This window comes from Lithobates pipiens, unplaced genomic scaffold, assembly GCF_037356315.1.
Source record: "Lithobates pipiens isolate NorthernLeopardFrog02 unplaced genomic scaffold, aLitPip1_a1.2 Scaffold_8, whole genome shotgun sequence".
Taxonomy (NCBI): domain Eukaryota; kingdom Metazoa; phylum Chordata; class Amphibia; order Anura; family Ranidae; genus Lithobates; species Lithobates pipiens.
The window spans coordinates 127,251,785-127,273,320 of record NW_027507903.1 but is presented as its reverse complement, the minus strand read 5'-3'; the positions used below and the strand labels follow the sequence as shown (position 1 = coordinate 127,273,320).

The 21,536-nt window shown below is 43.9% G+C and overlaps 1 protein-coding gene and 1 long non-coding RNA gene across 2 annotated transcripts in view; one reads left to right on the top strand and one right to left on the bottom strand.

Moving 5' to 3' along the window:
* LOC143962110 (uncharacterized) overlaps window positions 1-21,536 on the bottom strand; it is a 767,356-nt gene that overhangs the window by 655,367 nt on the left and 90,453 nt on the right. The window lies entirely within an intron of this gene.
* LOC143962108 (src substrate cortactin-like) overlaps window positions 10,104-21,536 on the top strand; it is a 114,321-nt gene continuing 102,888 nt past the window's right edge. Inside the window, exons 1-2 of the mRNA XM_077471434.1 lie at window positions 10,104-10,396; window positions 20,405-20,488. Of these exons, the coding sequence (XP_077327560.1) occupies window positions 20,405-20,488 (84 nt within the window). The 5' untranslated portion in view covers window positions 10,104-10,396. The remainder of the gene's footprint in view (window positions 10,397-20,404; window positions 20,489-21,536) is intronic.

Here is a 21,536-nt window from a genome sequence, read left to right as displayed (position 1 = left end):
ACCTGTACCTTTGGACACCACATTATCATGTACCATTAACACATTATTTGGTTCATCATTGACAGACATATTCAAACCAACATTAGACCTCTCAATGTTACACATGTCACCAATGCCTTTTTTTCCAACATTTGCTAGGGTAGAGTCTGCAGAGGGCACACATACTAGAGGGCCGCCATCACCCACAGGAACCTCACAGGATGCTACCTCCCCTGGGTTCACCCATTCTGCAGGCAGCTGTCCTACCACTTGACCTGTTCTGATGCCATCTGTATTTTTATCCACGCTCCTTGCCCATTCCCCTGTCCCGGGGACCTTATTAGGTTTGTCACCTAGACCAAGCACTGGACTGGGGACCCCAGTCTCTTTAACCACCTTTGTTTGAGCCCTGGTCAGGATCTCTGCTGCTTTCAGGTCCACACATGGCCCTTCCACCTCATGTGGTTTTTCTACTGGTGCAGTATACACGCCCTTCACCAACTGACCAGCACCACACTGGACCATAGCAGCAGAAATGCTTCCCATCTGGCTGTTAGGAGGTGTAACCACAGGCAATTTAGGCTTATTTTCAACTTCTCCAACGTCTGTCTCAAATATTTCTTCTGCACGTAGTCCAGCAGCATACGTAGCAGCAACTTTTAACAAAAGTAGCAAATTTAGGAATAAACCATTCCTGTCCTGTTTTGCTTTGCTCTGTACAGCCTGCCATACAGTGCTCCACCTAGTGGTACTGCGCAGTACCAGCCCATCAGACTGTGGAGGAGACACACTAGTATAGATTGGCTGTACATCCCAAAGTTCAAGCATCTCTTTTAATGCTTCAGTTATAAACCAGGCCCTTGACTCCAGACCTAAGTCCTTCCTGGGGACTTTCATGACACTGGGGATGCAGAGAGACTCACTTGCTGAGACTTGAAAAGTTGCGACGGTTAACAGAACCTCCTCCCGGCTGGAGGTAAACACAGCCTGGTGCTCCACCAGAGCGCTGCCAGGTGCTGGACTCATACCCAACTTCTCAGGCTCAGCATCAGTGAACTGCTCCAGAACATTACCAGTGACGTCACGTTGACACTCCATGTCAACCTCAGTTGTGTGGGTCACGGACAATGTCTCTGCTGTGCCCTTATTTGGTTCATCCTGCTCACCAGGGTTAACTCCTGCAGCAGCCACCGTGCCCTCATGTACAGGCTGTTCTGCAGCCCCTCCTGCTGGCCCAGCAGAAACTGTGTCCACCTTATCTTTGTGCATAAAAGCCCTATCTATCAGGGAGATAAGATTTTTGCTCCAACTATCCCAATCTGTTGTATGTGCGCTCCCTTCTGCGGTACTCCTCAGCACCGATCCATCTGCCCAAGGAGACACATAAGAACAGACTGGCTTAGCTGCAGACTCATTACACCAGTCATTGTAAATCATGTCAGACTGTGGTAGCACAGGTTGCAATACACCATATTCACCACCTTGCTCAGCTTGCATTTCATAAGCCTCACACACCTTTGCATTTTTCACAGGTTGTGTTAATCCACCATTTACCTGCACATTTTTAGTACTAGCAGCTTGCACTAACACATTACCATTACATGGTACAGTTCCATTCTGTCCCACCAGAGTGACATTGCAGTTGTCCAGGGCAACCTCTGACTCCAACACATGAAGTTCCCTGGAGATTCCTGTGGACAACTGTGCTGTCTTACCACCAGTTGCTACAGGCAACGGCCCATTTTTGATAACCCCAGGTTCTTTCAGAGCAAAAGTTTTCCCAACAGCATTAAACTTTTCATTAACAGTAACACTTATAGCATTTTTCGCATTTGTAGGCTGTCCTAGCCCATGGTCAACTTGAGCCTGATAGTCATTAGACACAACACTTTTAGTCATCAACACAGGTTCTATTTGGATTTTAACCCTTGCATTCCCACTATATAGGGAAAAGTCATTCTCAAGTGCACATTCAGTGGCCCCACTAACTGGGGTCACTCTCACATCATCATGGACAGTCTCGTAACCAGTCCTTTTACACATGAAATCAGCAGTTCCAGCCATCATTTCATTAAAGACAGTCTTACCCACCGCAGTAGTTGGGGTCACCATCACCATCTTCATTTGAGTACGTTGTCTTATGCACCAGTCCTCTGCTGCACTTTTACTGGCCAACTCCTCCTGGTGGCCATGGGATGAAACTACAGCAGGCATCTCCCACCGTTTAGCACCCCCTGCAGGCACAACAGGAAACTTCTTGTTGCTAGGGGTGACTGCAAACATATTTCCACCGGAATCTGGGCCTACAGACAAAACTTTCTCAGCAACATTATCTCCAGCCGTATTCCACAACCTAGGGCAAGAAAACATGCCATGCCCCAGCTGGCCACACTCCAGGCATGGTACTGGACGATTTTTTCCCAAAGCGATTCTCTCCTGGTGATTCCCAGCTGGCCGGAATGCACAGGCCTCTTTGTGGGGATGCTGAACCAAACCTCTACTGCAGCTCCTTCCAGGCATAAATTTCACTCCGGTTGCCATGGGAGACCGCACTCTCCCAGCAGAACTTTGCTGGCTCTCTCCAACATAATAAACTGGCTCCTCCTTAAGCCACTTTCCACGATCCTTATTAGACATAGCCCATGGTACAGAGACAGCCCGACTGGCTTCCTTTGCATTGCTATGGGCAACCACTCTCATCCTCAGCCTTTGATCAGCCTCTCTCCTTGCATATCGCATGGGCTTCTCTCTGCTGGATCCCGTCTCATGCTGTGACACATTCACATTTTTCACATTAGCTGTTTTAACTGCATCAGCTTTGCCAGGGGCAACAACAGCCCTCTTCCAGTTATGGACATCCAGCGGCTTTCCCCTTGCACTGAGGGTTGGCTTCCTTTCCTCTGTAGCTTGGTCCAGTGCTGCTAAATGCCGTTTGCACCAATCCACTGCAGATTCAAATGCTGGTGGACTCTCCATAATAGCAGTCACCTGTGCACTCATTGCACTAGGGTTGCTAGGGACAACCCCAGCCCTTTTTCTCCTGGATACACTCTGATCAGGTATGTATGGGGCTCGTTTGGGTGGTAACAACCCCTCCAACCACAGAGCTCTGTCTCTCATTTAAAGCAAGTTGCTTTTCTCTTCATGCAAGCTTTCCTCACCTGCACATTGCACACACTGATTGTGCTGTCTCATGCACACAAACACAGTTCATAGCAAGAGAAAAAAAAATAAAATTTGACTTTTCATTCACAGGTACACCAACACGCAATGCCTTTTGCCTGGCTGCACTTCCACACACAGCCAATAGTTCCTGATGCGACTTACTGTAGAGCAAGGACCCGGATTCCACCGTCTTGTGCCCGCATTCGAACACCACTTGTAATATTTGGGGGTTATTTTAGCTTAAAAGGTAGAGCTTACCAGTGAGCTGGATCCACACCAGATGTCGTTTAAGGGCTCGTAGGCCCACTTTTATTAAAGAAAGTAAAGTCAGATAACAAAATAGTTGCCCACACAGGGGTTTCAGCTTTCCACAGCAGTAATGTATGTAGAACCAAAAATACCAAGCCACCTGGCTCTCTTTAGCAGCACTGCTGCTCAGACTTCTGCTGCAGCCCTCTTGGCTCTTTAACAGAGTTCCCGTACACCCAGTACCTCAGCACTCTTTAACAGCTTCTCTTTCAGCCCACAAGCTTGGACCCTCTGTCTGCTCTGACAGACCGACCTGTGCAGACATGCACACTTCTTCTCCCTTGCACGCCTGGACTCCTCGGGAGGGTGGAGCCCAGAACCATGGTGTTGGCTTTGTTTTAAGCCCAAGACCCACCTGTGTAATCATCCAGCCAGACTGCTGGCTGTTCCCAAAACCCGGTCCCAGGATTGGAGATTCCGTACTACCACACCTCTATGGGAGACGCAAAAACCTGTTGTCTTCAGTTACCCTCCGTTTGTGGCCTCCTTTAAAAGGGTTTTTGACGTTCCCGCACGCTCCGCTTCTGCTGCCAAGTGCCTCATGTCCATCAAACAGAGTACGAGAACTGTTGCCGACTACACCATTGAATTCCGTATTCTGGCAGCAGAGGTTGCTTGGAACAATGAGGCCCTCATGGCTGCTTTTTCTCATGGTCTCTCGGATTCCATCAAGGATGAGATAGCAGCCCGAGATGTACCCACTGAGCTGGAGAGCTTGATCTCATTTGCCATCCTCATTGACTCCAGACTCAGAGAAAGACTTTCTCTTAAGGAGCGCTTGCGGAAGCCTCCTGTACGTTTGCCTTCGAGCTTTGTAGTCCCACCCATGCCTCCCTCCCCTCCCATGCCTCCTGGTACCGAGTTGGTCTGTGAAGATGAACCCATGCACCTGGGCATCACGCGTCTCTCTGCGGATGAGAGAGCCTTTAGGAGGAGGGAGAGATTGTGCCTTTATTGTGGCCAGGCAGGTCACTTTTTGAAGTCCAGGGAACGCCCGAACCTTGAGGTCCTGTCATGGACAGACCTTAGGTGGTGTTGTTTCATCCCCAGTTATCCAGAAGGATAAGCCCCTGGTTTTGGTCACTATTTCTTGGGCTGAGTCGTCCATCGAGATACAGGCTCTAATCGACTCTGGGGCTGCAGGCCTGTTCATTGATGCTGCATTTGTTTCGCAGCACTCGATTCTGCTGCAGCTGCGTGACACTCCACTTGCCATTGAGGCACTTAACGGGAGACCTTTACAGCCTGCCCATGTGACTCATGAGACGGTTCCATTGTCCATGGCCGTAGGGGCTCATCACCATGAGATAATCCAATTCCAAGTTATTTCCTCACCCAGATTTCCACTGGTCATTGGTTATCCTTGGTTACCGAGGCACAACCCCTCTTTTGATTGGCTCCGTGCTGAGGTTCTCTCCTGGTCACCACAATGCAGTGAGACATGCTTCCTGAAGGTATCCAAGGTCCTGTGCACCGCTTCACTCCCCTCCCTCCTGGAGGAGTACCGTGATTTTGGCGATGTCTTTGATAAAGGTCAAGCCGGTAGTTTGCCTCCACACTGCCCTTATGATTGCACAATTGACCTTCAACCTGGTGCCATACCTCCTTGTGGTCGGGTTTACCCTTTGTCGGTCTTTGAGGATAAGGCCATGGAGGAGTATGTTGCTGACGCACTTTCTCGAGGTTTTATCCGCAAATCCTTGTCTCCTGCTGGTGCTGGTTTCTTCTTTGTAAAAAAAAAGAGCGGTGAACTGAGACCTTGTATAGATTATAGGGGTCTCAATCGTGTCACGATTAAGAATGCCTACCTGATTCCATTGATTACAGAGTTATTTGAACACCTCAAGGGAGCAACGGTTTTCATGAAGCTTGACCTGAGAGGGGCATACCATCTCCTGCGCATTAAGGAGGGCGACGAGTGGAAGACTGCGTTTAATACCAGAACAGGCCATTATGAATACCTGGTAATGCCTTTTGGCCTTTGTAACGCCCCGGCAGTTTTCCAGGAATTTATTAACAATGTCCTCCAAGATTTGATGCAGTTGTATGTGGTGGTCTATTTCGATAATATCCTCATATTTTCCAAGTCCCTGGAGAGCCACCACACAGATGTCTGTTGTGTACTTCAGAAACTAAGAGAGAACAATCTCTATTGTAAACTGGAGAAGTGTGAGTTCCATCGTGAACAGGTTACATTCCTGGGCTATGTCATTTCCGCTGATGGTTTTTCAGTGGACCCAGAGAAACTTTCGGCAGTCCTACAGTGGCCTTGACCCGTGGGTTTACATCCTCTGCAGCGTTTCCTGGGCTTTGCCAATTACTTTCAGAAGTTTATTTGTAAATTCTCGTCTCTGGTCAAGCCTCTGACTGATATGACCAGAAAGAACGGTAACCCACAGAGTTGGTCTCCGGAGTCCATTAAGGCCTTTGAGACTCTCAAGGCTGCCTATGTTTCTGCTCCTATGTTGGCACATCCTGATCCTACATTGCCTTTTATCCTTGAAGTTGATGCTTCTGAGACTGGAGTTGGCGCCCTTCTGTCTCAACGTCCTAACTCTGAGAGCACTATGCATCCATGTGGCTGCTTTTCCAAGAAATTGTCACCTGCTGAGTGCAATTATGAGATTGGTGACAGAGAGCTGTTGGCGATCATTTTAGCTCTGAAAGAATGGAGAAATCTCCTTGAAGGTACCACTGTGCCCGTTCTTATTCTTACTGACCATAAGAATCTTACATTCTTGTCTGAGGCTAAGCGACTCTCTCCCAGAAAGGCGCAATGGGCTCTTTTCTTGTCGAGCTTTAATTACATTGTCTCATTCTTACCCAGTACTAAGAATGTAAGGGCGGATGCTTTGTCACGACAATTTTCCTCCACTTCCAAGTCGGAGTCGGTTTCGGTTCCTATGATTCCTCCTGATCGTATCTTAGCTACGGTTTGCACCAGTCTTACTTCTCCTTTGGGTGACAAAATTCTTTCTGCTCAGGTCCATGCTCCTCCTGATAAACCTTGTGACCGCTGCTTTGTCCCAGAGAGTCTCTGTACTGCAATGCTCCAGACTTATCATTCTCCGAAGGCAGCTGGCCATCCTGGGAAGAATCAACTCATTTGGGCCATCTCCCAACAATTCTGGTGGCCTAGTCTACGGGCTGATGTTACTGCTTTTGTAGCTGCCTGTCCCGTGTGTGCTCAGAGTAAGACTCCACGACACCTTCCAGTGGGCCTCCTACAACCCATACCCAATGGAGAGAGGCCCTGGACTCACCTGTCTATGGATTTCATTGTGGAATTGCCCAACTCCCAAGGCAACACTGTTATCCTTATGGTGGTGGACCGGTTCTCAAAGATGTGTCATTGTATTCCACTTAAGAAGTTGCCCACCTCTAAGTAACTGGCTTCCATTTTTGCTCGGGAGATCTTTCGCTTACATGGGCTACCCAAGGTGATTGTCTCGGATAGGGGCAGTCAGTTTGTCTCCCAGTTCTGGCGAGCCTTTTGTGCACAGTTGGGAATCCAGCTTGCGTTCTCTTCTGCATATCACCCGCAGTCTAATGGGGCCGCAGAATGAGCCAATCAGTCCTTGGAGCAATTCCTACGTTGCTATATTTCTGACCATCATAACAACTGGTCTGACCTATTACCTTGGGCAGAGTTTGCTCACAACAGTGCCTTGAATTCTGCCTCCCGATTGTCTCCATTTATGGGGAATTATGGTTTCCAACCTTCCATGTTGCCTGACTCGTTTGTTCCGCAGAGTATTCCTGCATTAGAGGAGCATCTCCGTGGTCTTCGTTCCACTTGGCTACAAGTCCAGGAGGCTTTGCGTCATGCTAATGATAGGTACAAACTCCATGCTGACCGCAGACGCCTGCCAGTGCCTTCCTACCAGGTTGGGGACAGGGTCTGGCTGTCATCTCACAACCTCCGGCTTTGTGTTCCCTCACTGCAGTTTGCACCTCGGTTTATTGGGCCTTTCCGTATCCTTCGCAGGATTAACCCAGTAGCTTACGCGTTGGAATTTCCTCCTAGTATGCGCATCTCAAATGTGTTTCATGTCTCCATATTGAAACCGCTGGTCTGTAACCGATTTACCACCTCGGTGCCACGTCCTCACCCTATTCAGGTTGAGAACTATGAGGAGTATGAGGTACAATCCATTGTTGACTCCCGTAGGTTCCGTGGGCGCATACAGTACCTGGTGCATTGGAAGGGGTACGGTCCGGAGGAATGCTCCTGGGTTTCATCCTCTGATGTACATGCCCCTGTCCTCCTCCGCGAGTTCCATAGATGGTTTCCCCTCAAGCCCGGTGGCCCTCCGAGGGAGAGGGGTCATTGAGGGGGGGGGGGGGTACTATCAGGGCTGGCTTAGCCCTTCCTCCACTTGGCTGGCCACTCAGCTGTCAGCTAATTGCCAGCTCTCTTCTCTCTCTTCAGTTACCAGCTGTTCCCAATGATGCTCGTCTGGCCTGCCTATATAAAGTCTTCCAGCTCATTTCTCCTTTGCCTTCACGTTTGGTCACATCACTAGGAACCATCTCCTGCTGTTGTTTCAAAACTGGCTTGCTAACATCCCTCCTGGCTTCCATCCTGCTTGCAGTTGCTCTCCGTGGATCCCTGACATCTGGACTGGCTGATTATCCGATCTGGTTTATGAACTTTGGACTGGCTGACTACTTGATCTGGCTACTGGACTCTGGATTGCTTGACTACACTTTTTCCTATTTATCTTTTATTTTTATTAATAAACAAGTGTGATTAGATTGTACTTCTGTCTCTGTCTGTTTCATGGTTCCTGACATAACCTCCCTTATTGCAAAAAAGTTTTTCTTAAAAAATTATAAACAAAATAATTCATATTATAACAAAGAAGCATGTATGGTCCCCAAGAATTGCAGGTATGTAACAAAAAAAGCATCAAACTTATTTACTATAAAATAGTTAATAAAATAACCAATTAATTGATGTCAGGTGTTGCTTCTGGGCTATCACCGCTAAAACAAGTTTCTTTACTTTTCACTAAATCTCATTTAGGTCTTCCAAAATTCTGAAGTTCCTTGAAACACACAGTTCCTTCAAAGATATTATGTATTCATTTAATGAACAGTTATATTTGTACATGAGATAAGGTTATAAAATGCTATTAAATATAGCTGCTGGTAAGGAAGATGTCTTTCTCCATTATAATCAGGGAATTTTTTGATAGTTTAAATCACAAATAGCTTCCACAGCAGTCTCCTACATGCATGTATAAATCATCAGTCCCAGACAAAGTAACCATCTGTAAAAATAAAGAATTTCAAGTAGCATACATTGTAACCATCCCATATCATACACAGCTGTTCAGTTTCTCGGTGGTTCACTACGTTACCGCTTCCTGATGGAACACCGATCAATTGCTGACACTTCTCTGATTGAATACCCGCAGTTCAGAGTCCTCGCCTCTGCTTTAAGTTCCATAAGCAGGACAATATCCAACGGAACACTGCTCAGCTTGCCAGGTCAGCCAGGATACAAACAGGTGCTGGTTTAACTTTAGCCAATATCTCAGTGCAGTGCTGGTCGGCTACCAACATTTCTCTGGTTTACCATCCGCACATCAGTATCCTGCACTGTGTTTGTAATTACAAGCAAGAAGGTGTCCAGCGGAACGCTAGACAGATGAGGATGGCTATTCAATATCCATTAGCTTACATGTCACTGACATTGGTTACTGCTCTCCACACTGGGGATGACACTATAAGTGCCTATAGTCCGTGATTGCGTTGATGCGTTTTGCAGCGGCATGTTGCGTAGCTTCAACTGGACATCAAGTTCAACTGTGGGAGGATGGGACTGACTAGGGGAGGAGACCGATCGGTGTTCCTATATACTAGGAACACACAATTTGTCTCTTCTACCATGCAGGACCCGGATCTGTGTGTTTACACACACAGATCTACGTTCCTGCCCTGTCACGAGTGATCGTGGGTGCCCAGCAGACATCGCGGCCACCGGGCACGCGCACCAGCTTCTCGGTGACGCAGCATGCGCCTCCTATACCATCGGGAATCTGAGGACGCCAAATGATGCCTACCCAGGATGGGAGATCCAATCTGAAGACTTCATATGACTATGGGCGGGGAAGGAAGTGGACCCTGGGCAATAATTTTGTTGGGCCCTCCAAAGTCCATTTGTTAACTATTTTCAGGCAGTGAAGGCTCAAGGGGCAGCTACTTTGGGCCCCACAACAATGACTAGGCCCAAGACAGCTGCCCCTTTTGCCCTGCCTTAAAGATGGCCCTGGCATTGACCCACACACAACAAGGCACTTGTGGTCAGATCCATAAAAAAAAAAGAAAATGCAACACAGATACAAATGCTGTGTTTTTTTGCCCATGTGAAAGAGATCTCATGTTGAAATTACTTCAGGAAACAAAACAGATGTACTTCCTGACTTCATTATATCTAACATTGCAAAACATTACTTTACTTTCTACCTTATCATTGCACTGCCTGTATGCCTACCTGTCACTGAACTTTACTGCGAAAACAAATAGGTAATGTATTAATGTTTCATTTTAAGGCATTATATTTAACTTTCTATTTTGTAAACCAAATATTAGCATGAGTGAACTAAATAAAAAGTTTGAGAGAAAAATCTCTTCTACGAGTGTTTTCCTTCATTTGACATTAACAATGTTACTACATCAAAATAGTAGCATACCGTCTGGAGTTAGATTTATATACTTGATCGTGTACACTGACACAAGAACCACAGAAGGGGAAGTCAAATTTTAGAGCCATGAAATGAAAGAGAGGAACTGTGACAACAGGAAGTCAGCAGAGACGAAATAGTCATCCAACCACATAGTATAAGGAACAGGACAACTTTGACAGATTAACAAATACAGCATATCGAAGAGAGGTAAATTTACACTATAAGACCAAGACAACACAATCTGAACGGTAAGCAAAAGATTACTTTATTTATGTCAATATGTTTTGTAGTTAAAAAATGGTAGTCATATAAATGTATGCGTAGTTGTCAGTTGTTCTCAGATACATTGATAAGCATGTCTGCGTATGGGAAACCTAAACTGAGAATAATACAGGGGCGGCCATTGGTGATCTTCTTATAAAAATGTTAGTTGCTGGGTTGTCTCTATTTTCTGTCAGTTACCTGCAACAAGCAGGCAGATTAGATAAGAAGAATGAAATCCGGGTTCGTAATCTGTATACATGTTCCAGATCAGTGCTTCAAGAAGAATGTAACCACTGGATCAGTGTGACAGCCAGCTAACATTATATAAAATACAGAAAAGTGCAGTGCCAGTCAAATGTCCTAAAAGTCAATATAAATCTGCCAACAATAGATGGTAAATTGATAGAGATGATAACCCGTCACCAGCAGAGGTGGAAAGAAAAAGAATGCGCTAGTCACCTCGATGCATAAAGGGGCAATCCTGCTTACCAGAATGTGCATAGAACGCCCCCCCACAGAAACATCATTCCCTAACTTTTTGATTGACTCAAAAATCAAGCTTTGAGGGTCATAGCTTGGCGACCTGAGGTCACAGAGGCAACAAATTTGTGGAGTAGGTAGCCTAAGTCCTACCCAACCACTGGTAAAAAAAATTGGGGCTCCTACGAGTTATGGTTCTGGAAATACAGGGTTTTTTAAATAAATAAATAATCAAGCTTTAAGGGTCATAACTTGGCGACCTGAGGTCACAGAGACAACAAATTTGTGGAGTAGGTAGCCTAAGTCCTACCCCACCACTGGTAAAAATTGAGGCTCCTACGAGCTATGGTTCTGGAGATACAGGGTTTTTTAAATAAATAAATAATCGAGCTTTGAGGGTAATAGCTTGGCGACCTGAGGTCACAGAGACAACAAATTTGTAGAGTAGGTAGCCTAAGCCTTACCCCACCACTGGTAAAAATTTGGGCTCCTATGAGCTATGGTTACGGAGATACGGGGTTCCTTGCGCAGCCTGTCAGAAGCTACATGCAGAGCTTCCAGTTTAAATACAAGCTGACACACTCTTTTTGCAGCAGACTGAGAGACTAAGCTCACAGTGCCTCTCCTCACTTCTTGTCAGAGGCACTGAGCTCAATGCACAGCTTGGAGTCTTGGACCAATGGTAAAGTACCATTAGCCCTGGCTGTCCAATAAAAATGCTGCAGTGGGGGCTTTCCTCTCACTGCAGTGTCATGGAAGGTCCTTTTAACTACAAGGAAATACATGGGTTTATGGGTATAAGATTTACCCACAATCCCATGTTTTTCTCACACAGTTAGGAGGGAGAATGAGAATCTGCTGCTGTTGAAAAAGTACTGTTATAATCAAGCTAAATCATATATTATTATGCTATATGTTATAACATAATAAAATCGTATCCAAGTTGCACCCATACAAAGTTGCATCAGAGTTGCAAAGTTGGTGAAACTTTGGAGTTGCCAAGTGTACATAGAGCCTAAGTGAGTTCCATTGAACCTGTTTGCTGTGATCTACAAATAGTTATTGAGGGATCGAGAATATAGGCTTGTTTTTACACATACCTGTAGACTAAAACTCACTGTTAGTAGCTGCCAAGATTCCAGTTTCATGGTATTGTATTAGTCTATTCCTTGAAGATGGACAAAATAGTTTATGAGGACAAGGCTGGTTAGACTGTAATGGTTTCCTATGAAATTGTATTGGCATTATATAAAAATGTTAGTTTAGTGCAGTGTTTAGCTGAATTTTAAAGTATAATTACATGGAGTAACATGATGACTTTCCTACATGTCAAACTATCATTGTTTTTTTATGCAGCCTGTGCATTTAGTTGTTTCCACTAAGGTTTTAGGTCATGTTGTACTTTCCTCTATTTGCAGTTTACAGAAATGGCAGCTCGGTAGCAATATGACTGTGCATTTAATTAAAAGGAAATGGCTAGCAACTGTAGAAAACCTACAACTCTTCTGTGAAAGAAATCTAGTGTTGTGGTGGCTGTTTTTAGTTTTTCCATTTTTGCTCCTGCGTGTGTTTAGGTGTCATCCTATAACCAAGCAGGAAAAAGGTCACCTTGTTTGATGCAATAGAAGCTTTCTCAGCTTTTCTGTATGTAAGCTTATTTATCATCATAAAGGACCTAGGCAAAGAATTAAAATTTTCAAGGGTTAGCATAAAGTCTATAAATAAGCTGTTTGTCATGTATAGCTGGATAAAGGGCAGAAAGGCATGGTTTGTATGGCTCTGCCCACTAGCCTAAATTGAGGAACAAATCCCTTGTTTTTGGGATTTGGGATGAAAGAGAAATATGCAGTAGATATCATCTGCTTTGGAAAAGCTCTACAATGCTTTGCAGAGGTAAAGAATGCCATTCGATTGTGCCTCTGAAGCAGCCGGTGGAGACCGGAGAAACCGGTCAGGTTTCCATTGTGCATCTCTTGATTTTGGCCACTTGATATTCATACTTACCTCTATGGCACAGTAGACCCTGCAGGGAATGATCACTCCACTCCCTTAAAGACATTGGCAGGGGTGGACTTACAACTCATGGGGCCCCCGGGAAATAGGAGATAATGGGGTCCCCAGGCAATCCGAGATTATGGGGCCACACAGTATACATAGACATGTTTCTATTGGCTGAGAAGGTACTGGAGAGGTAGGGCAGCTATAATCTTGGGATTTTTAGACCAAAAGGATGTCTGTAAGGGACATTTCAGAGAAAAAACCCACAGATTTTTACATGCTGTCCCTGGTTTTACTGAGGCTGGCAACCCTGATGGGGCCCCCTGGTGGCTCGGGGCCCTCAGGCAGTGCCCGAGTGTCCCAATGGTCAGTCCGCCCCTGGACATTGGTGCTTCATGGGACCTGATAAGTATACCTACAATACCTCTTGGATGTGAAACTGTTTCACTATCTTGTGTACTCTTACCATGGATTACAAATTCGGATTGGTAGGTTGAGTTTGTCATATGACTTATCACAGGTCAACAGTACAGTAAATCATACAAGTAAATGGCGCAAAACTAAAACAATAATCCACAGTAAATCGAAACAACAAAGTGCTGAATGAGCATATATTTATGCACTAAAAGTCTGCTTTAAATTATGAAAAGAGTCCATGAATTATGCACAAAAATTATAAATGCATAATCTGCTCAATGGCAATGTCAGTTAGCAGGATGGGAGCGGAAGGACAGGGGAGTCACAGTCCACAAATCACGGCAGCCATCCAGTGCAAACAGAAACTTTGTTCCCAAAGCACTGAAAAAAACAAGAAAAAGAGGTGCCCCTGGGTGCAGATTGTATGATAATTTTAATACAACAAGTGGTTACAAGCATAACTCACATTTCAGTAGTAAGTGTAAGGCATAGTACAGTCCCATACAACGGGGATTATCAGTGAGGTCATTCCCTGGGATGAATTTGTTGTCCCTGTGTTCGTCTCCAAAGCCGCTCGGTGGTGTTCAGCCGGCAGCGGTGAATGGACATCAGAAGGAAACTTAGGAAACAGACTGTAATCCAGACGGAGGGCGATGACGTCACTGGAAATGCAACGCTTTTCTCGAGCTGGCTGGCCGTGAATAGCGTGACGGCCGCGCTCCTTTCTCAAGCTGATTGACAAGGACCGATAACCAAGAATATATGGAAGGGGAGGGAGGGGGAGTGGCCAAAGTGAGTTTTTGGCCCTATGTAGCGATGCATCCCGGCAACTATAATACGGCAGTGCACAAGGGAAAGAGAACATGATATAAAAACATTTAAAAACATGAAACCGCAAATAATGATGGACTGCTATCCGGATAAAAACAAACATTGCAAAAAATAAATACATTATATGAAATCAGCAAGAGATTAAACACAAACAATGAAATAAAAACACATCATTGCATAACATTAATGAATAGAAAAAATAGCAGTATATGGGAAAGAGGAAATGATAATGTATGAGTGCATAATGTAAAAAATGCATGTGAAATTTATATGGCAAAAGGGAAATTTACATGGGAAAAAGTTCCCTCAAGCTCTATAGCTATACTACCTTCTTCCTTTGATTCTATATTGTATAGTATTAGATTATATATTACCATTATCATTTCTTCTTTTCCATATTCTGCTGAAGTGATATTTTTCACATATTTTTTCTATTCATTAATGCTATGCAATGATGTGTTTTTATCTCATTTTATTTGTGTTTAATCTCTCGCTGATTTCATATAATGTATTTATTGTTTGTTTTTATCCGGGGTAGTAGTCCATCATTATTTGCGGTTTCATGTTTTTATATCATGTTCTCTTTCTCTACATTGGGCCAAAAACTCACTTTGGCCACTCCCCCTCCCTTCCCCTTTCATATATTCTTGGTTATCGGTCCTTGTCAATCAGCTTGAGAAAGGAGCGCGGCCGTCACACTATTCACGGCCAGACAGCTTGAGAAATGTGTCGTATTTCCAGTGACGTCATCACCCTCCGTCTGGTTTACAATCTGTTTCCTAAGCCTCGTTCTGATGTCCATTCACCGCTGCCGGTCGAACACCACCTAGCGGCTTTGGAGACGAACACAGGGTACCTTTTGTATTGAACTGTACTGTAATTGTGTTGTCTCCCCTATACATTGTATAAATATAAATTGTGTATAATAATAATAATAATAGTGGAACCAATTGCCTTCAGAAGTCACCTAATTAGTAAATAGGGTCCACCTGTGTGTAATTTATTATCAGTATAAATAAAGCTGTTCTGCGAAGTCCTCAGTGTTTTTTTAGAGAACTTTAGTGAACAAACAGCATCATGAAGGCCAAGGAACACACCAGACAGGTCAAGGATAAAGTTGTGGAGACATTTAAAGCAGGGTTACATTATTAAAAAATATCCCAACTTTGAACTTCTCACGAAGCACTGTTCAATCCATCATCTGAAAATGGAAAGAGAATGGCACTGCAAGCCTACCAAGACATGGCCATCCACCTAAACTGACAGGCTGGGAAAGGAGAGCATTTATCAGAGAAGCAGCCAAGAGGACCATGGTAACTCTGGAGGACCGGCAGAGATCCACAGCTCAATTGGGAGAATCTGTCCACAGGACAACTATTGATAAAGATAAAGACACTATCTTTATGGAAGATTGGCAAGAAGAAAGCTATTGTTAAAAGAAAGCCATAAGAAGTCATGTTTGCAGTTAACCAGAAGCCGTGTGGCAGAAAACTAACACTGCACTTTACCCTGAACATACCAGCCCCACCGTGAAACATGGTGGTGGCAGCATCATGTTGTGGAGATGCTTTTCTTCAGCAGGGACATGGAAGCTGGTCAGAGTTGATGGGAATATGGATGGAGCCCAGTACAGGGCAATCTTAGAAGAAAACCTGTTAGAGTTTGCAAAAGACTTGAGACTTGGACAGAGGTTCAGCTTCCAGCAGGACAATAACCCTAAACAAACAGCCAGAGCTACAATGGAATGGTTTAGATCAAAGCATTTTCATGTGTTAGAATGGCCAACTCAAAGTCCAGACTTAAATCCAAATGTAAATCTGTGGTAAGACTGGAAAATTGCTGTTCACAGAAGCTCTCCATCCAATCTGACAGAGTTTGAGCTATTTTGCAAAGAGTAATGGGCAAAAAATTCACTCTCTAGATGTGCAAAGCTGGTAGAGACATACCCCAAAAGCTTTTGCAGCGAAAGGTGGTTCTACAAACTATTGACTCGGGGGGGCTGAATGCAAATGCACACCACACTTTTCACATATTTATTTGTAAAAAAATTTGAGAACCATTTATTATTTTCCTTCCACTTCACAATTATGTGCCACTTTGTGTTGGTCTATCACATCAAATCCCAATAAAAAACATTTACGTTTTTGGTTGTAACATGAAAAAATTTCAAGGGCTATAAATACTTTTTCAAGGCACTGTACCTCCTCTGGACCACTGTTATTACCAACTTTTCTCAGCTACCCTACCATTATTCATCTTTGTCATCTTCCAGCATGAACATTTTTAAAATAACCTATATATGGAAGCTCTGTAATAGTATTCATAAGAGGCAGTACCTTGAGGGCCCTTTTTTCTTCAGTGTATGAAGAAGTAAAGAGCTTTTTGGTTTTCTTGGCCTTATTTAGCGCCAACAATTTATGCAGTACCTTACATATATTGTACATTCACATCAGTTCCTGCCCTTAGGGAGCTTACAATCTAAGGCAGGGGTCTCAAACTGGCGGCCCTCCAGCTGTTGTTAAACTACAAGTCCCATGATGCATTGCAAGGCTCACAGTTACAAGCATAGCTCCCACAGGCAGAGGCATGATGGGATTTGTAGTTTTGCAACAGCTGGAGGGCCGCCAGTTTGAGACCCCTGATCTAAGGTCTCTAACTCACATTTATACATACACATACCAGGGCCAATTTGGGCAGGAGCCAAAGAACCTACCAGCATGTCTTTGGAGTGTGGGAGGAAACCGGAGTGCCCACAATAATCCACGCAGATATCTTTATTCTAATAAGCTACATACTGTAAATATTTTCAAATGTTATTAGGGCAACCCAGCAAGACCAGCATTACAACATCTTAAGGACCTTTCACTTATTCCAATAGACTGTAAACTATTGTAAACAGTGTCCTGTTTGTTGCCTGTGCATTGAAATGATTGCATGTCTATCAATTAGATTTTGGTTTTGGTAGTCAGCAGCTTTATTGAGGTAAGCTAAGATTTAGTTTTACTGGCCCACTGTTAAATGCAGTTTTAACTTAAAAATTGTTTACTTACTTAAATCAGTCGCTATTGTAGAAGTAGTTGTAAGAATTAGCTTGAGTCATACACTCTATTCACTGGTCACAATAATCCAGAACAAATGCTTACATAGATTTCATGCTGAATAAAGGAAACAACATTTTCTACACTTCCTCCTGTACTATAAATAGTAATTACTTTATTAGAACAAATGTAATGTGGGGTACTACAGCAGATTAATGGTGCATATTGATGTTGATAGATACATCCAATCATAATAAAAGCATGCAATCTGGTTTTTATTCACAAAGCATGCTGTAGCAGACATCATACTCTCAAACTACTGCCTAGATGTTATCCTTAACCACTTGCTTACTGGGCACTTAAACCCCCCTCAGTTTTCAGCTTTCAGCGCTGATGCACTTTGAATGACAATTGCGCGGGCATACAACACTGTACCCACATTTTTTTTCCCACAAATAGAGCTTTCTTTTGGTGGTATTTAATTACAGCTGGGAGTTTTATTTTTTGCTAAACAAACAAAAAAAGATGCAAAAAAAAAAAAAAATCATGTTTAATAGTTTGTTATAAAATTTTGCAAACAGGTCATTTTTCTCCTTCATTGAAGTGCGCTGATGAGGCGGCACTGATAGGCTGAATTGGTGGGCACTGATAGGCTGCATTGATGGGCACTGATAGGCTGCACTGGTGGGCACTGATAGGCATAGTTAAGGCGGCACTAATAGGCACAGATAAGGCGGCACCGATGGGCACAGATAAGGCAGCACTGATGGGCAAAGATGGGCACAGATAAGATGGCACGGATGGGTGGCACAGATGGGTGGCATGGATGGGTGGCACTAAGGGGCACTGATAGGTACCACTGATAGATGGGACTGATGGGCACTGATAGGTGGCACTGATAGGTGGCTCTGATAGGTGGCACTGCTGGGCACTGATGGGCGGCACTGCTGGGCACTGGTAGATGACACTGATGGGCACGGATATGTGGCACTGGGGTGCAGCACCTTTGTTGAGGCAGATTGTGGGCACTGCTGGGTGGCACTGTGGGCACTGCTGGGTGGCACTGAGGAATCAGGGGGCGCGCAGGCCGCTCATGCACGGGACTACGTCAATAGACGTAGTCCCGGAAAAGGAGATCCGCGCTGTAGCCGTCATTCGGCTATAGCGCGGGTCTCAAGTGGTTAAATAGAACATTTAAATATGGGAGCCGCATTCACTCCCAATCAATCTATTTATTGCCAAATGGGAGGAGAATGTATTTTTTTTTTAATCGTATTCCTTGTTTTGCTGTCAGGAAAAGATATGTTGATGATATATTTTATTTTTTATCTGGGATAGAGATATAACAGTATTAGAAGCATTAAATCATGAGGGGATAAAATTAACCTTTAATATTGGGAAACAAAGGGTTTATATGTTGGAATAAACTATTTAAGGCCGCGTACACACGGGCGGACTGTCTGTCCAACTTAGTCCACTGAAACACATTTCAGCGGACAGTCCGCTCGTGTGTGGGCTTCAGCGGACTTTTTCAGCGGACAGTCTGGCGGACTAAGTCTTTCGGAATTTCCGTAATATTGTCCGTCCAACTTTGGTTTCAGCGGACAGTCCGCTCGTGAGTAGGCAAGTTGGACGGACTAAGTATGGCGCATGCTCAGAAAGGATTTACACGGCCGAAGGTTGCATTGCAGTGTATTGGACGTCGTATTTCTAGTCCCTTCGTACGTGCTGTACACGTCATCGCGCAAGCTTTCAACGGACTGTCTGTTCATCTTGTGTGGTCAAGTCCGTTCATTCAAAAGTAGGACGGACTGTCTGTCGGATTGTCTGACGGACTTAGTTGGCCAGACAGTCCGCCCGTGTGTACGCGGCCTAAGGTTTCATATAAGTTGCACACAACATCTTATTTTAAGCTTACTGACCATAATTGTTATATTTCCATTGTTCCAATGAGTTGTCATCACCCATCTTTGGTCAATAACATACCCAAAGGTCCGTTTATGAGAATTAGGCACACCTATGATCCATTAGAGCAGGGGTCTCCAAACTTTCTAAACAAGGGGCTAGTTTACTGTCCTTCAGATTTTAGGGGGCTGCACTGTGGCCAGTGGGAGTAGAAAACGTACCAAAGACAGGGGCGAAAAAACAATGCCCCATCTTTGGTATCGGTGGAAGGAATTGTGCTCTATCATTGGTGTCAGTGGGGGGAATAATGCCCCATCATTAGTATCAGTGGGAGGAATAGTGCCCCATCAATGGTATCAGTGGGAGGAATAGAGCCCCATCAATGGCATCAGTGGCAGGAATAGTGTCTCCTCATTGTTGTCATTGGGAAAAAAGGTCCCAATTATTGGTGTCAGTGGGAGGAATTGTGCCCCATCATCGGTGTTAGTGGAAGGAATAGCGCCCCATCATTGGAGTCAGTGGGGGGTTATGCCCCATCGTTGGTTTCAGTGAATAAAATTAAGCCCCAATAGCCAGATAAAAGCAAGCAAAGGGCTGCATCTGGCCCTCGGACCACAGTTTGGAACCACTGCATTAGAGGATTGTAGGTCACACTTTTTATAGGGTTAGACTAGAACAGAATATCAAACTGGTAGGGAATGTGGACAGGGATACTCTACTGTTGAAAAAACACATGAAATGGGTAATGAAGATCATTTCAGACATGCATTTGCATGCATGTAATTAATTTCTTACCCTAATTTAAAGAGATTAGTTAAATTGTTGGGAAACATTATACCATTTTAGGTTGAATATGTATTTATTGCGTTTCCGCAAAAATACAATAAAAGGAAAAGAGTCAAAAGTTGCAATTAACAACTCCATATTAACATTTGCCCAGTTTAAAAAAGGATATAGAATTAGGGCAAATTTTACCAGTTCTTTCAATATAAAAAAAAATTGTTCCTAATGGAATATCTTAGCAATTAACAGTGTTGATAAGCCCCAACAGATTACTATGTTTCTACATTTATGTAGAAGAAATTCAGTATGTACACGTAAATAAAAAATTAAATAAGAAAATGGTAATTTCGAACAGGAAATTTACAGGAGTATTTCTAACTCCAGGACAGGAAATGATGGTGAATCTAGTAGGAATACTGACAGAGGTTTTAACTCTTCCACATCCAAAACTAACATATTCAAAAGATGTTTTTGTTGCTTTATGAGGTTTATCTGGTAATATTCAATAACGTCTCTATCCTATATGTGTTTTTACAACAGATGTGGAAGGCAGCTGCGGGACACAACGTTTCAGTAACTCAGAATGATGGTGGAGATGATTGGGAAACTGATCCAGATTTTGTGGTAAGTCAAATTCGTTATTTTAGGCAATATATTGTATATATTTTACGTTACTTTTAATCTATGTTGATTTCAGCTAGCTCAGTTAGTTTCTATGACTAGACACTAAAACTGTTCCATGGACCAAGAGGATTTACTGTAATAGTTTTTTAAGTGTTATTTGTGGGGACAGGGTGGCAGGGAGGTATACCCACAGGTTTATTTCAGTCTGTTTTTTCTTTTTAGACTACTGCAACCACACTTATTCTTGCTTACCATATTATAAAAATTTCAGCTACTACCACTATGCAGTAACTGTTCAATTGGTATTCCTTGTCTACCTTAAATACTTTTAAGGAAGTAAGACACATTTTTCCCATACTTGGATGCACCAGGATTTATGTACTACAATATAATACCAGGGGAGATGGAACCACAGCCTTACTGAAACATTACTGAAGTACCAGAAGACATAAAAAGCCAAAGATCAAAACACAAAACGTCAAAGTTGAAGTTGTCCAGATCAGAGGTTGGTACAAAAGAAGATTGATCAGTGTATACTTCAAGCAACAACGTCTCACTTCATTTGCTCCCTAATAGCAATGGAAGCAGCGTTTGGTGCAGGCTGCAAAGGTCAAGGGTCAGAATCAAGCAAAGTTGGCAGCAGATTAACAAACTAGCAAACGAGTCAGGATAAATTGTGAAAGGGGAACCAGTCATCCAGGCTAAAGCTGGCTGTACATGGTTCTGTTTTTTTTGTTTTGCCAGTGGCTGCTAGAAACAAACGTGAACAAATTCTCCCATCTACCCATTCAAGAAGGATGTAGAAATCTTCCCCACTGTTGTATTCTGACAGCAGGGAGAACCGCCCCCCTGACAGAATACACAGATCAATGGCCAATGGCTGCAGCTGCTGAACGTGCAGATTTCATGCAACAGGGCAGTGAAACAGAAGTCGATTGGCAGATTGTCTTCTCTTCAACTGAAGTGGCCACACATGGATCAAAAAGTGGCCACACATGGATCAAAATTTGGTCAGTACCTGCTAAACCAAATAAAATTTGATCCATCT